We start from the raw sequence: 14,131 nt of genomic DNA, 5'->3' as shown, positions 1-14,131 counted from the left end.
CGGCCAGACATGTGGAGGACGTGGTGTCTCCTTGCATGGAGCCATGCCACTCATCCAGACAGCTAGAGGGCGTGGTGTCATCCTGCATGAGACTGAGACATGCAGCCAGCCATGTGGAGCACGAGGTGTCGCCGCGCATGCGTCCGGAGCCATGCGAAGCGACACATGGGCTGCCACACGGCTTGTTCCTAATTGGTTGCTGTTTTCTATAAATATCCCACGACCCTCTCTCATTTGAACACATTCAGAACACTTGAAAGTCAGTTCAAAACGTGAGGGAGAAAAGAAAGAAAGAAAGATCGAGTTTCGATAGTTTTCGAGTGATTTAGGCAGTTTTCGAGAACTGTTATTCTGCCGATTTTGAGTCAGCACCTGGAGAAGGTTCTTTTCAAGTGAAGGGAGATAAGTTCTAGTGGAGACCAGTTCAAGACCAGTCTGGACGTGGGTCTACTTGAGAAGGTTGAGAAAGGGTTCGGATCGCATAAGTCGGGTTTAGGATCAAGGCCACGGTCAACCAAAAACTGTGAGTTATAATCGATTGATTGCTGAGTTGTTTTCGTGCAGGATCCCGTTACTTGGAAGTTGGATCATGGTAGGTGGTCGGGTCTAACTGAGTAATGGTTTGAATAATTGAGGTTATGTTGATTGAATTGATGGCATGCTTGTATTGTTTGAGAACCGTAGTAGCATGTTAATGGTTAGGTTGATTGGTTAGTTAGCGAATGCGGAATGCTTAGATGATATCGCTAAGTTGTGGATAGTTAGGTATTCTGGAATTAGTCTTTATGCTAGATTCTGGAATATGATTGATTGTGTTAATTTGCGATTAATACTAGGAACCTTGTGTTATTTTTTCCGGGTTTAGTATTAATCATATTTTGGCCATATAACATTTGTGTAACCCACAATGCTAGGCATGTTTGAGGTGGAATGTGTTGATTGTGTGGTGATTAATACTAGGAACCTTGTGTTTATTTACCGGGTTTAGTATTAATCGTATATTGGCCGACAGCATTTGTGTAACCCACAATGCTAGGCATATTGGGGTGAGTTAGTGTTCCTTCAGACCTCGTACCCGGCGGGTTCAAGGAAACCCCTTATTCGCTGGATCAGGAAGACTCAGACGAACGGGGTCATGTCCTATGGCTGAGTATTACACGACAGTGTAATGTGGCAGTGACCCGAAGGACTGTGGGCTGTCGCGCGGTGACCCGAAGGACTGTGGGCCGCGGTCGGTTGAAAGTTTCTTCTTCTAGCCTTTGTGGTAGGAAGATAGGATATTGCCGATAGTGAAGGAGGAACATAACGTCACCAGGGCCCGAGTTTGTTATATATATCGTGTTTCGGGTTATTGAACCCTGGTTTAAGTCGAGTTTGAGTTTGGTGATGAGCTAATAATTAGCATAATGCTAGTTATCTTGCTATCGTTTACCGCTGCGTATTTCTGATATTGCTTATTGTTATTGAGTTGTGTTGTTAGGTAAACCTCTCGCTTTAGATTGTTTGGGGTGGGATAGCGAGGGGTTGTATTTGTTAGTTGGGGATTGTAACTCGCTGAGTAATGCTAGATTACTCACTCCTCACTCGTTGTTGTTTCAGGTGACCAGTAGCAAGCTTGTAGAGGTCGCGGGAGGCTAGGCTGGCTGGTGTAGATTTCCATATATTTGGTTAAAGCGTTTCAGACTATAAGTATGTACTTTCGTTTTCTTGGCATGCCACCGCTTGTATATTATGTTGTGTGTTTTGAACCATACAATATATATAATAAATAAAGCGAATGTTTTGTGTAAATGCGTTGTTGTTCTGATATTAGCTTGTCCAAGCTAACACAACGTCAGATCGGAGTACGGGTTGAGAAGCCTTAGGCTTTGGTCTGACGGGACGTGTTAACGGACGTACTGACCTAATCACGAGTTGCACTTTTCGTGACCTTGGCCGGATTGGCCGTTAACCCGTCATGTAGTGCTCTCGATCCTTGGTAGACGGTCGGCCCGTCGGTCATGTTCTTGTTTGATTGTTGGCCGGTGGTTTGACCTATGCCTAGAATGGTTCGGGGGTGTTATACCGTCCGTAAAACAAATAGATGAAAACTATAAGAGAAAATGATGCATGCAAACATTGATAGTTAGTAATTTAGAGTAAATTAAGATAACAGAAGTATAAGCTACACAAAGCGTTTTTTTTGAAATATTACTCCTCAAAGAATGATAAAAACTAATCAAGGGGAGCAATATATATAAACTTCATCTAACATGCCCATGTGATCTTAGCCCCAGCAGTTTTACAATTTATTTTAAAAAATGGGAGAAGGCAATGACTTAAATCTTGTTTAAAATGTGATCTCACACTAACTAAACGAAGTGAAGGTACAATGATTAAACATTCACGTCAGTAAGAAAATTCGTTCACGTTGGTCTCTCTATAGTTAAATACTTACTATAATTTAGATTTACCAAAAGAAAACTTACTATGATTTAGTTGTATATATATATGTTTCTCTAATAGTACACTTAGTGAATGTAACAGAACGAGCACGTGGAGGTCAGGGAACGGGTCGGCATCGCCAGCTAATAAACCCATTTTTTTACTATTGAGTCAAACCACAGTCAATGCTGGAGAGATTATGGCTCATATTTTTCTATTTTGAAAACCTTTATAACAAGTTTATAGTGCAAAGAAATAAAGTGTAATATTTTTTTTAATATATAAATATTTGGATATAAATTTTTAGAAATAAAATAACATTAAACTTAACAATATAAATAGCATTTTAGTGGAGGACTGGATTTCTTTAGAATATCACATTCATATATTTACAAATATTCTCACAATACAAGAGTTTATAGAAATGCAGAAAACTGTAACTCCTCATTTATAAATAGTGCTAGTTTTTGGGCCCGTACTGCGTACGGGAAAAGAATTCAAGAAATTGTTTATAACACATCTAAAAAATTATAACAACTAACAGCAATAATAAGCTTAATCTCGTCACAAGCAGCACCAATATGCCATCTTCACATTCTTTTTCTTTTACAAAATTAGCTAGTCTTTCTTTGTCCTATCCATAATAAAACCAGAAAAAAAATCTGAGAAAAAAACTCAATAGCATTAAAACTTTCTCTGTTAAACTAAAATAAAAGTGCTAACATATTTACTTTCAATGTTTCCATAGTCTGATATTTAAATCTATTTACGCAGTCTCGTTGCTCCTTCATCTTCCTTTGAAAAAATCCATAAAAAAAACTTTAAACTGAATCATGCAAAAAGAATATGAATATTAGTCCGAGAAGCAGAGAAAAAAAAATCTGAACAAAAATAAATTATAAAGCTATATCGGTTCTTGATACTACGCTCAAAACCCAAAAGAATGATGTGAGATGAAAAGACTGAGAATAAAAGAGAAAATGAAAACATAGAAAACAGTGGAGAAGTTAAAAACAGAGATGAAAATTAGTAATTTGAAAAATTATAGAGAAGATGAAATCATTCCATGATAATAGGAGTCGTGGAGTTCTTTATAGTTAGGGACAGTTTTTTTTTTACATCGGTTAATTTTGTAATGGATTCAAATTTCACTATTATGTTGATGATTAATTAATTTTTATAAATTTTTGAAAAACATTTAAAAACATGTCTTAATTTTATTGGCCAAGTGACTTGTGCTTTGGTATATAAGAGATTCTTTATATAGGAGAAAAACAGACAACTTAACCATTTTTTTAATCCGTGTACAAAAAATTTAAACGACACTTATTATAAAATATAGAAAATATAAAACAAATCTTTCGTTGAATTTATTGCACAGGAATATGCATCACACTATCTCATCGGTTTATTTGGGCGGAAGACCCATACACATTCTGGTTAACAAAAAAAATATAAAAGATAAGACACTCATTCTGGCTAAATTTATACACTTTTATTTTCACAAAAAAAAAAAACTCTGGCTACTCCATAGACTCATTTATTACATATTTTAAATTATTTATTTTCTAAACTATTGAGAAAATTGTAGAAAAAGGAGTGAAGTAGCTTTCAAAGACACTTCCGTGGAAGAGATGCCATCTCTCCAAATCTGGCTACTATTACACTTTCCTTTTAATATTTTCCCTCTCATTTCTTTCCACTTTCTTTAGTTTATCAATTGTTTAAATTTGAATCTTTTTTTTTGGTCGAAATTTTTGAATCCCTTGTTTTGGACCCACGATCATTCTTTGCTTCCAAATGCTGCAAGCCCTGGAAGTGAAAAGTAAAATACACAAGGAGAGATCTTTTTCAATTACACCAGTAGAAAAACTTGAAAGTAAATGCAGGTTGACCATTTATACTTATAATTAATAATTAACTGTCACAGAATCCTCATTAAATAGGTTCCTTTCACTTCGAAAACAAAAACATTATAGTAAAATATAATATTCATTTTAAACAAATAAATAAATACTAATAGTCACTATAATAATAACTTAAATACTAATAGCTAGGTTGACAAAAAAAAAATACTACTATTAGCTAGTAGTTATCTTATCTTAAGGAAGCCTCATGGAATCATCCAATATCGCCTTCGAATAAGTCACCATGGACAGAAACTTCTTTTTTTTTTTTTTTACGCAAACATTTAGAGACTCATGTAGACTCTGTAAACTAAGGCGACAATTCGGCATCCATGTATACGACGAAAGACGACTGGTTTCGAGAATCCACCTTTATGTTTTCCGTCCTAGGTACATGAACGATATCTGAGTTGGTGAAGCTTCTTTTTAAAAGCATAATGTAGTCCAGGTAGCTTTCAAATGCTGGCAATTCCTCTGATTCCGAAATCATCTTCACTAACTGATAACAATCTGTTGCAAACGTCACTCGAAACTGTTTTAAATTCTTCATACATTCCATTGCCCAAATTAATGCCTCCATCTCCGCATGAAGAGGAGAGAGACATGCCTTTACATTTTTTGCCCCTAATAACCCGTCAAACTTCGGTAGTGTGATGAACCAGCCTTGCCCTTAAAATAAGTCTTTGCCCCGTCTATAAAACACTATTTTCCTGTAATCCCATAATTAGGTCTTATCTGACCCGCTTGTACCAACCTGGTATCATTAATAACCTGTGTCTCAGCCCAAAGTTTTGATTTCAATTCTGCTAAGTTGAGTGTTTCCCTCGGATCAATATCAAGATTACTGAAAACTTTTTTATTCTGGCCTTTCCGGATGTACCATAATATCCATGCAAACTGATGGTCTTTCATTTTTGGGTTAACTCTCCAAACTACATGGTCTATGTTAGCAAAAAGAGAACCCATAGGAAAGAGATTTGGATTCAATGGAATCTTAGATAGTGCCCACACCTGACGTGCCGGGGAAACTTCTCGTTATATGATTCGTTAATTACAGGATAATTATAAATTAATTTTTTGATACTTATCTACGCGTGCGTGTATATTTTGGCTTTTCCAAAGTAAAACAAGGAAAAACTTAACTAGGGAAAAATGGAAAAAATAAAACACTACCATAAAGTAACTAGTTCCCTAAATGAAAATCAAATCGACATTTCCCTAAATGAAAATCAAATCGACATTTTGTAATACGTATACGATAATTACTAATTAGGAGAAGCACAGTTATTACGTTATGACAAAACATCATATCACATGTACACGACAAGACATTTTGGCAATGCATATCACTTCATATTATCCAGATAATAAAAGGCTAAAATATAATAAAAATAATAACAAAGGTGCACATAAGTGCTTTACATAACTTCGAAATCAGTTAGACACCATCATACAACATGCTTGACAAGAAAAGCAAAAACACCACCATCCATTTCATACCACAGTATCATAAATATATTACCAGAATCGACCAATAACTGAACTGTGTTTCAAACACATAGAGTACAAAAGTTATGTAAGTTATGTATGTATTTCCAACTACATACCGAACTGAAATTATAATTTCAAAAAAAAAAAGTTGTATGTATTTTTCACACACCGAACTGAAATTATAATTTCATTTGGACTGGCTAGTGAAATACAGATACTAGAATTCACTTATAGCTGAGAAGTAAAACAGGAAGAAAGAAACATTATATTTGGATATTTGTTTATAGATCAAAATTTTTATAAGTAGAAGCAAACAGTTCTATGTGTTTCTTTTTTAATTTAGCAACTGTGTCGGAGCGTGTTTTCAGCAGAAATTCTTGGGCCTGTTTTTGTCTAAATTCCAATGGCCAATCAGCTAGGTGACACGTGTACAAGACATCACCAGCCCTAGTAATTACTTTTCATGTACTGAACATATTAGGTTTGATTAGGGTGGGCTTTCGGGTACCCATTCGGGTTCGGTTGGATCTATTCGGGCTTTGGGTTTTCGTAGTCAAAGATTTCAGCCCCATTCGGATATTTCTAAATTTCGATTCGGGTTCGGTTCGGATCATTCCGGGTTCGGATAACCTATTTAAATTATTTTTAAAATTTTAAAATTCATTATATATTTAAATTACTCAAAATCTATAAACAAAATAATATATTATAAATTTGAATAACATATGTCAAAATACCTAAACTTAACATATAAATTGGTTTGGTTTGAATATTTAGATAGAGAATAAGTAAATGTTTTAAGTATTTTTGGTGTTTTTAGTATATTTTAACTATTTTAGACATTTACTTTTAATTATTTGTATATATTTTCAAGTATTTTGGATAAGTTAAAAGTATCAAATATATTTTGGATGTTTTTTAATATACATTAAATCTAAAAAATAATTAATATATAGATTTATAAATCTATTTCGGATACATTCGGGTACCCGAAATATTTTGGTTCGGATCGGGTTCGGTTTTGGTTATTTAAATACCCAAATTTTAGATCCGTTCGGATATTTAATCAATTTCGGTTCGAATTTAGTACTACTTTTTTGGATCGGGTTCGGTTCTTCGGATCCAGGTTTTTTTGTCCAGCCCTAGGTTTGATGATAAAATTTAAATACTTGTCTTTTGAACACAAATTTTTCTTATAAAAAATAAATAAATATTATGTATATATATCCAATGAACATTTACCTTCCTAACAGTAACAGCTGGAAAACTTTTTTTTTGGAAGAAAGAATAAAAATTATACTACTATTTTGGTTATTATGGCTTCATCATTGATCCTTTGTGCATAAGAACTAAATGAGTATTGGGTACTATATAATACTACTGCACAAGGCTTCTCTGTGCAATTGACTGTCCCTACCATAATTAACTCTCTCTCTCTCTCCAAAAGAGTCTTTAAAGTGAGTTTATAGTTGGACACAAACGAGTTCTCACTCTAATGGCATGCTTAGAAATGTACAACTCCAATGGTGGTGGTGCGAGTCCTAGAATCTCTTTCTCTAATGATTTCGTTGAGATAAGGCCTGAGACGACGAAGACGCCGAGATCAAGCCCTCTCTCCAAACAAGAGGGTTCTTCTTCACCTTCTGAAAATTTCGAGTTCTCTGTCTCCAACTACACAATGATGCCTGCTGATGAACTTTTCTCTAAAGGAAAGCTGCTGCCTTACAAGGAGACTAATCAAGGCCAGAGAACATTGAGAGAAGAGCTTCTCGTTGACGAAGACGAAGAAGAAAGTCCTCGTGATGCAACCAACATCTTTTCTCTCAAGCCACCGGTCTTCTCATCTTCTTCTTCCTCTAAGGGAAGGTGGAAAGGGCTTCTGGGCCTTAAGAGGGCCCATGTTGGGGCTAAGAACAATGAAGAACGATTTGTTCATATGATCAACAAGAAACAATCTCAGGTACTACATCTCTCATCTGGATTTTGTCAAAATCTTTTATCCATCTTTTCCTTCTGTGCATTGATTAAAGTTATGCAATTTTCTATTTCGGGTCAATGTCAAATGTGATACATTTTTTCTTCCATTGAAATTTTGGGTTGTCAGGAAGCAATGAATGGAAGAGAAGGGTCAAGTTGCAAGGAATTGAAGAAGAGTATGTAGAGCTTATTAAAAACAAAAAAGCTTTCACTTTAGCTAGAAACATGTTTGCTTTCAGATTTTTAATATGTTACATTTATGTTAATCTTAGATCTTGAAAGTCATTTAAAAACCTAAAAAACCAGGCACTTGTGTGTTATTTGACCGAGATAGTTTTATTTCATCAATTCTTTTCCACTACTCGTGTTTCATTGATCTTGTGAGGTATAGATCTGTCTTTGAAATTTTTTGTTGGATGTACAAAAAGAAAGAGAGAGAGAGAGAGAGTAGTTCAGAAAATTAAATTTCCAGTCTTAAAATTTGAAGTAACGCGTATGTCTTTTGTCATCATAGTCTTTACAGATCTATCATCTGTCGATTTGTTATTAGTTATTACAATTCAACTCCAACTCCTCTCTCGTTGACTGCATTATCTGCTGCTTAATGCATCAAATTTCACAATGGCATATATATATACATACTACGGTCGGACAGCCATACGCGCAGAATTTGATTTGCATTAATTTTTTTAATTATATAATTGCATATTTTCATGTGTGTATTTTATGTTCGTTTTGCAAGAGCGATATATTTTGATGTTTATGGTCTCAACTAATATTAGAGTTTGTAGGAATTATGTTTGAGGTATATATGGGTTTTCTTATTGTATTTTTTTTTTTAAATTAGAGATTCATAATTTGTTGGTTAATTGTGGGTTGCTCTAATTTGGGATCTTAAGTGTTGAGCATGTATATTTAGCACTCGGCTCAACTTCCATTTGCATTTAAAAATATTAGCTGCAGACTGAACACCTATAAACTTATTTGAAGTATCTTAAGTTGGAAGTAAAGTTTAATTTATTTTCATAATTTTTTCACAATTATTTTAACTATTTATTTTAATATTCATTTTAGAATTTTATGATGTCGAGTTATTATAATATTTTAAATTATAATTATTTGGTTTCTCTTAATTTTATTTTAATTTAATAAAAATACGTAATGTTTAAAAAAACACTACGATGGATTGAATTCAATGGTGTTTTTTTTTTGTCATTAGTGGTGTTATAAATAATAAGTAAAATAAAGTTATTTCTGTCTCATATATATATTTTTTCATGAAATACATTGTTTTTTATTTTTCTTATACAATTTTCCTAAAATTAAATCTTTACATGATATAAAAGAAATAACTTATATATATATATATATATATATATGTTTGTTAGAATCTTATATGTACTATTATATAAATATGAAGTTAACCAAAGTATCAAAATAATTGATTAGAATTTTTGAAATAATTTTTACTAACTAATTTATTTAATATAATTTTTACAATAATTTAATTATGTATTGAGTAACTTGATTGTATTTATTGTCAAATAAATTTTTTGTTTATTAGATCTATATATATATATATAAATATTTCTAAAAATATTTATAAAAATATTTAAAACAATAAAATTGGATATTATAATGATGAAAATGTTTGTTACTGCATTTATATTTATTTAAATATTAAATTCGTATTTGAAAATATACGAAATAGAAATGTAGTAAAATGTTATTATCCTAGGATTTTTATGAAAACAATGTTTTTGTTTAATTAAAAAATTACATTCATTTTAAAATTGAATAATTACATTGAATTTAAATTTAAAATATAAATAAATAATACAATTGCCAATAAATATTAAAAATTAATTAAGATTATATTCATTCGAGATATTTAATATATCGAAGCTCGATCTGATAATCAATTGGGCTTTAATTAAGCCCCAAGTAAATAACGAGCCTACAATACAATGGCAATCTCTACCAAGGACACGTGGCATTTATTTTGTGGGTTGGATCACGACGAGTCGACGAAGGCACGGCGGCTTCTTCACTTGTCGTTTCTTCGTCTCTCTTGTAAAACCGAAAAATTTCACGAGGCGGAGCAACTCTGAGATCGCCGGCAGATTTTGTTCGCAGAGAGGAGAAATACAGAGGTAGAAGTAGACAAAACCGAGGGGAAAAGAAGCTAAGGATGGATTGTACGCGGGTGAATTGGGAAGCGCTCGATGCTCTGATCATCGATTTCGTTACCTCCGAGAACCTGGTGGTAGAAGAAGACGCATGCGCGAATTCATCGCCGTCTCCTTCTTCGTCGCCTTGCATCTCCTCATCGTCGTATCACGCTAGATTGATCATTCGCCGGATCCGAAACTCGATTGAGTCCGGGGACATTCAGAACGCCATCGACACCCTTCGCTCTCACGCTCCTTTCGTCCTCGATGATCACAGGATTCTCTTTCGCCTTCAGAAACAGGTTAACTCTCCAGCCGATTTTTGGTTAAATTTTACAAAAGTCGGCTCGGATTAGGGATGAATAGATGTTTTGTTTTCATTTGTTCTTTAACCTCAGAAATTTATTGAGCTGCTGAGGAAAGGAAGGCATGAAGACCGTGTTGCTGCTATTCATTGCTTGAGGACTTGTGTTGCTCCCTCTGCTCTCGATGCCTATCCGGTACTCTCTCTCTCTCTCTCTCTCTGAATATTCCATTTTTTATTTATTTATTTTGTAACATTCTTTCTCTGTTTGTGTTTGTTTTTTTTGGCTCCACATTAATATCAGCATAGCAAGCAACCCTTCTTGTTTTCCTTATTTCTCTTTCTATTCAAGTTATCAGTAAGCCACTGTTTTGACTGATTCTCTGTCTATCATGTTCTGACCTTGTGCATATATCTATCTATCTGTCTATCTATTTTCAAGGAAGCGTACGAGGAGTTCAAGCATCTCCTTCTTGCACTCATTTATGATAAAGATGATCAAACCTCTCCAGTTTCAAACGAGGTCTGTCTCCTTTTCTTTTAGTTTTCTCTTTTGAACTCCTGCTATAACATCATGCGCTTTCTGTTCTACAGTGGGCAGAGAAAAGAAGGTACGAAATGGCTGGACTGATGTCATCTGTCTTGAGGGCTTCTTTACAAGCATATGATCCTCTATTTTCAATGACCCTAAGATATCTGATCAGGTAAAGGTTATATTCAACACTGTTATTATCCCTTTTCCTCTCTTTTTTTTTTTTTTTACCTTGCTCTGATTAAGCCTTGTCTCTTACCTTTTTACCAGCATACATAAAGGATTTTGCTTTCACCAAGGGATTTCCTCCGCAGTTTCTGATCTCACCCATAGGTTGCTCTTGGAGGAACGTGATCCCCCCGCTACTCCTCTGGAAAGCATGTACGAAGCACCACCCTTTGATGAGGTAACGTGGCAGTTAGCTTCTTGTTCATCTTGCAACACGCATTTTACTGATTTTTAATTATCAATTATCAGGTGGACATACAGGCTCTTGCTCATGCGGTTGAGCTCACTAGACAAGGTGCCGTTGATAGCATGAAATTTGCCAAAGGTGACCTCTTCCAGGCTTTCCAGAATGAATTGTGCAGGATGCAATTAGATGTTTCTGTTCTTGATGAGCTTGTTAAGGAGTACTGCATATACAGGGGTATTGTTGATTCAGGTTGGTGATAGGCACATTCAGAATCCTTTTTTCATATCTTATACCTCCTTTTCTTGCTTGGCTTTTATGAAATTCTGATCGTTTTAAACTGTGATCAGAGATACAAATGATCACGGGTCCTGTCAAACGCAACCAATTTGAGGTGGCCCATAGGTTATCAAGAGATTGTTCTACTGAAATAGATCTCAACACAAGTCAACATTCAGATGTCGAGGACTACAGCATGCTTGATGGCGCACTCGTAAATGACGCTGAAATGTCTAGCAAAGAAGGAGGTGAAGTTGGCAGTGAACGAACCAATGTTTCTGAAGATTGCAGCAATAGCTGGTCAAACAAATGTGAAAACACAAGAGCTCTGGTTAGAATTAGATCCCATATGAACTGTGAGAGCAATAAACGAAAAAGATGGCGAGGGAGAATTGATGAAACGGATCGTCTTCCTGATCCTTCATTTTCGAAGTCTGAGACAGGCATAAACCCTTTAGAGAATAAGTATGAAATAGCCTTGGCGCTGAAGGAATTGGTTAGTAGAGGAATGGTAGCAGAAGCCGTTAATGAGATCAGCACCATGGATCCAGACTTTTTCACACAGAATCCGGTTTTACATTTCCATCTTAAGCAGGTAACAAGAGAAAGCTCCCTAAGAGAAACTGCTTGTATTTTCTTCTTCTTTTGCTCGGTAGTCGGAGATACAAAAATTATACATATTATATATATGTATTATGCGCAGGTTGAATTTCTAAAGCTGGTGAGTGCTGGTGATCACAACGGAGCACTAAAGGTCGCGTGCTCTCACTTAGGTCCCTTGGCAGCCAATGACCAGTCTTTACTGAAGACATTGAAGGAAACTTTGGTAGTTTTACTCCAACCCGACGGAAACACAACTGGGAAAGATTTGCCTTTGAATGATCTGGCCAATACGCTGCAGGTAACAACAGTGTTTATTAGTTTCAAATCTCTTCTCCTGGCTTTTGTCTGATGAAAGCTTAGCTTGACAAACAAATGCTTGGTTGGTTGGTTTCTGGTCATTTTCTTTAAGGTTTCTGTGGGTAATAGGCTGGGGATCGAAGAACCGCAGCTTATGAAAATAATAAGAGCGACGCTTCACTCGCATACTGAGTGGTTCAAGCTTCAGATGTGTAAAGACCGGTTCAGTAACCTCCTTAAGATAGATTCTTTGAAAGAAGTGAACACTGATTTGATCGGTGCTATCAAATCAAGATCAAACAAAGAGAACAACGCAAACTTGTCATCTCAGCTCACGACGACGTCTTCGAGCACCATGACCTCCGAAGATGGTGGTAGCAGCAGCTTGATGATGACGACTCAGACTTCGTCAAGAGAGGCCTTGTGGGAAGAAAGTGCAATACTTAAAGTAATGGTACGTTTCTTCAAGATCCTTATTGACTTGTGGACCAATGTTTTTGCTTATTAAATTAGTGACACACGACTCACTAGAGAGATGGTTTCAGGAATTTCTGGCGTTGTCGAGGTCTGATGCAATACAACTACTATCACAATACAATGGAAACGCTGAGGCTGTGATCCAGCAACTCTTTGGCTAAACCGAACAGAGCGAAAGTTCTTTTAAATTTGCATGAGATTATTTGTTTATTCTTTCTGCATTTGGTGTATGTACATTACTTAACTCAGATACACTTGTGAAAGAAGAGAAACAAATGCTAGTTTTAAACAGTAAAAGTAGTTTGCAAGAGAAACAAGAATTCATATTAGATGGGCCTTAACGAGAGCCCAGTTCGACTCTCTTTTTTCCTTGAAACAGCCCAGTTGGACTCTTATCACGTCATTTTACTCTTTAGTAATCACGAAGCAGCGACGGGGAAGCTACAAAGATTTTGAAATATTATATTGAAAATGTTTATATATAATTTAAATTTTGATTCCATTAATTGCATGTTTTCAATTTCTTTACAGCAATCGTTGTATTTTAAAATAATACCAGTACTAGCATGCAACCTACTTTGTAATAATTTTAATAACTAAATCGACTTAAATTAATTAGTTTATTTGCAATAGTAGTAAGTACGTTATAGTCTCTATATAAATGCCCCATAGATGGAAGTGTCACTTCACACCACCATTCTCAAACATTCTGAGAGTCCTTAACTAACAACGTTATTTTTTTTCTCTTATTTTTCTGTTTTCTTTTTCTTTCCCAACTTTTCTCCAATGGAATATATGGGTCAGAAGAAAACATTGTTCGCCTGTGTTTTTCTAATGATGGTGCTCTTTTTAGGGTTTACTTGCGTCCACGGACGAATCCTAAAAAATATGAATGTTGATCATGAAGATAACAAGAAAATGATGGTAATGCACTACGGACTGATGGTTGATCAAACGACGGTGCAGCTCTCGCCATCACCACCGTCGCCTTCACCGCCGCCACCGGGAGGTAAGGGAGCAGAAGATTTTAGGCCTACATCACCCGGTCATAGCCCTGGCATTGGCCATAGTTTACCCCACAACTAATCATATTTATGCAATTCCACATATTCATGTGTCTCAGTATGTGTTGTTAACGTGTGATTTGTTGTCTTTTAATCATTCTCATGCAGTTCCACTCATGATATGTTACGTCGGTCGTTAGAAATTTCCTTAAATGTGGCTTTATATTGAATAAAATGCTTTAGGGTTTCTTTC

General features: G+C 35.2%; 3 protein-coding genes across 4 annotated transcripts; all 3 read left to right on the top strand.

Moving 5' to 3' along the window:
- Window positions 1-7,215: 7,215 nt before the first annotated feature.
- BNAC07G48590D lies at window positions 7,216-8,157 on the top strand. Its single transcript, XM_013835514.3, has 2 exons — window positions 7,216-7,782; window positions 7,927-8,157. The coding sequence occupies exons 1-2, from the start codon at window positions 7,318-7,320 to the stop codon at window positions 7,981-7,983; spliced, it is 522 nt and encodes a 173-aa protein (XP_013690968.1). The 5' UTR covers window positions 7,216-7,317; the 3' UTR covers window positions 7,984-8,157.
- A 1,626-nt stretch (window positions 8,158-9,783) lies between these two features.
- Window positions 9,784-13,171, top strand: LOC106390359. Of its 2 annotated transcripts, XM_022706464.2 has the most exons (11): window positions 9,786-10,272; window positions 10,369-10,470; window positions 10,579-10,632; window positions 10,717-10,797; window positions 10,869-10,978; window positions 11,077-11,212; window positions 11,284-11,470; window positions 11,569-12,092; window positions 12,201-12,398; window positions 12,510-12,851; window positions 12,943-13,171. In XM_022706464.2, exons 1-11 carry the CDS (start codon window positions 9,991-9,993, stop codon window positions 13,033-13,035), a joined length of 2,109 nt encoding a protein of 702 aa, XP_022562185.2. In that variant the 5' UTR covers window positions 9,786-9,990; the 3' UTR covers window positions 13,036-13,171. The 2 variants fall into 2 exon arrangements, with proteins under 2 accessions (XP_013686258.2, XP_022562185.2); XM_013830804.3 differs by lacking the exon at window positions 10,579-10,632 and having other exon boundaries at window positions 9,784-10,272.
- A 203-nt stretch (window positions 13,172-13,374) lies between these two features.
- Window positions 13,375-14,131, top strand: BNAC07G48610D (precursor of CEP5). Its single transcript, XM_013836217.3, has one exon. The coding sequence runs from the start codon at window positions 13,661-13,663 to the stop codon at window positions 13,958-13,960; it is 300 nt and encodes a 99-aa protein (XP_013691671.1). The 5' UTR covers window positions 13,375-13,660; the 3' UTR covers window positions 13,961-14,131.

Source organism: Brassica napus, chromosome C7 (genome assembly GCF_020379485.1).
Source record: "Brassica napus cultivar Da-Ae chromosome C7, Da-Ae, whole genome shotgun sequence".
Taxonomy (NCBI): Eukaryota; Viridiplantae; Streptophyta; class Magnoliopsida; order Brassicales; family Brassicaceae; genus Brassica; species Brassica napus.
The sequence above is the reverse complement of the archived record's forward strand: the minus strand, read 5'-3'. Positions and strand labels throughout refer to the sequence as shown.

Coding starts and splice junctions, on each gene's coding strand:
- BNAC07G48610D (XM_013836217.3), top strand. CDS start 13,661: ATGGAATATATGGGTCAGAAGAAAACATTGTTCGCCTGTGTTTTTCTA.
- LOC106390359 (XM_022706464.2), top strand. CDS start 9,991: ATGGATTGTACGCGGGTGAATTGGGAAGCGCTCGATGCTCTGATCATC. Junction 10,979..11,076: donor ACCCTAAGATATCTGATCAG/GTAAAGGTTATA, acceptor CCTTTTTACCAG/CATACATAAAGGATTTTGCT. Junction 11,213..11,283: donor AAGCACCACCCTTTGATGAG/GTAACGTGGCAG, acceptor ATCAATTATCAG/GTGGACATACAGGCTCTTGC.
- BNAC07G48590D (XM_013835514.3), top strand. CDS start 7,318: ATGGCATGCTTAGAAATGTACAACTCCAATGGTGGTGGTGCGAGTCCT. Junction 7,783..7,926: donor TCAACAAGAAACAATCTCAG/GTACTACATCTC, acceptor TTGGGTTGTCAG/GAAGCAATGAATGGAAGAGA.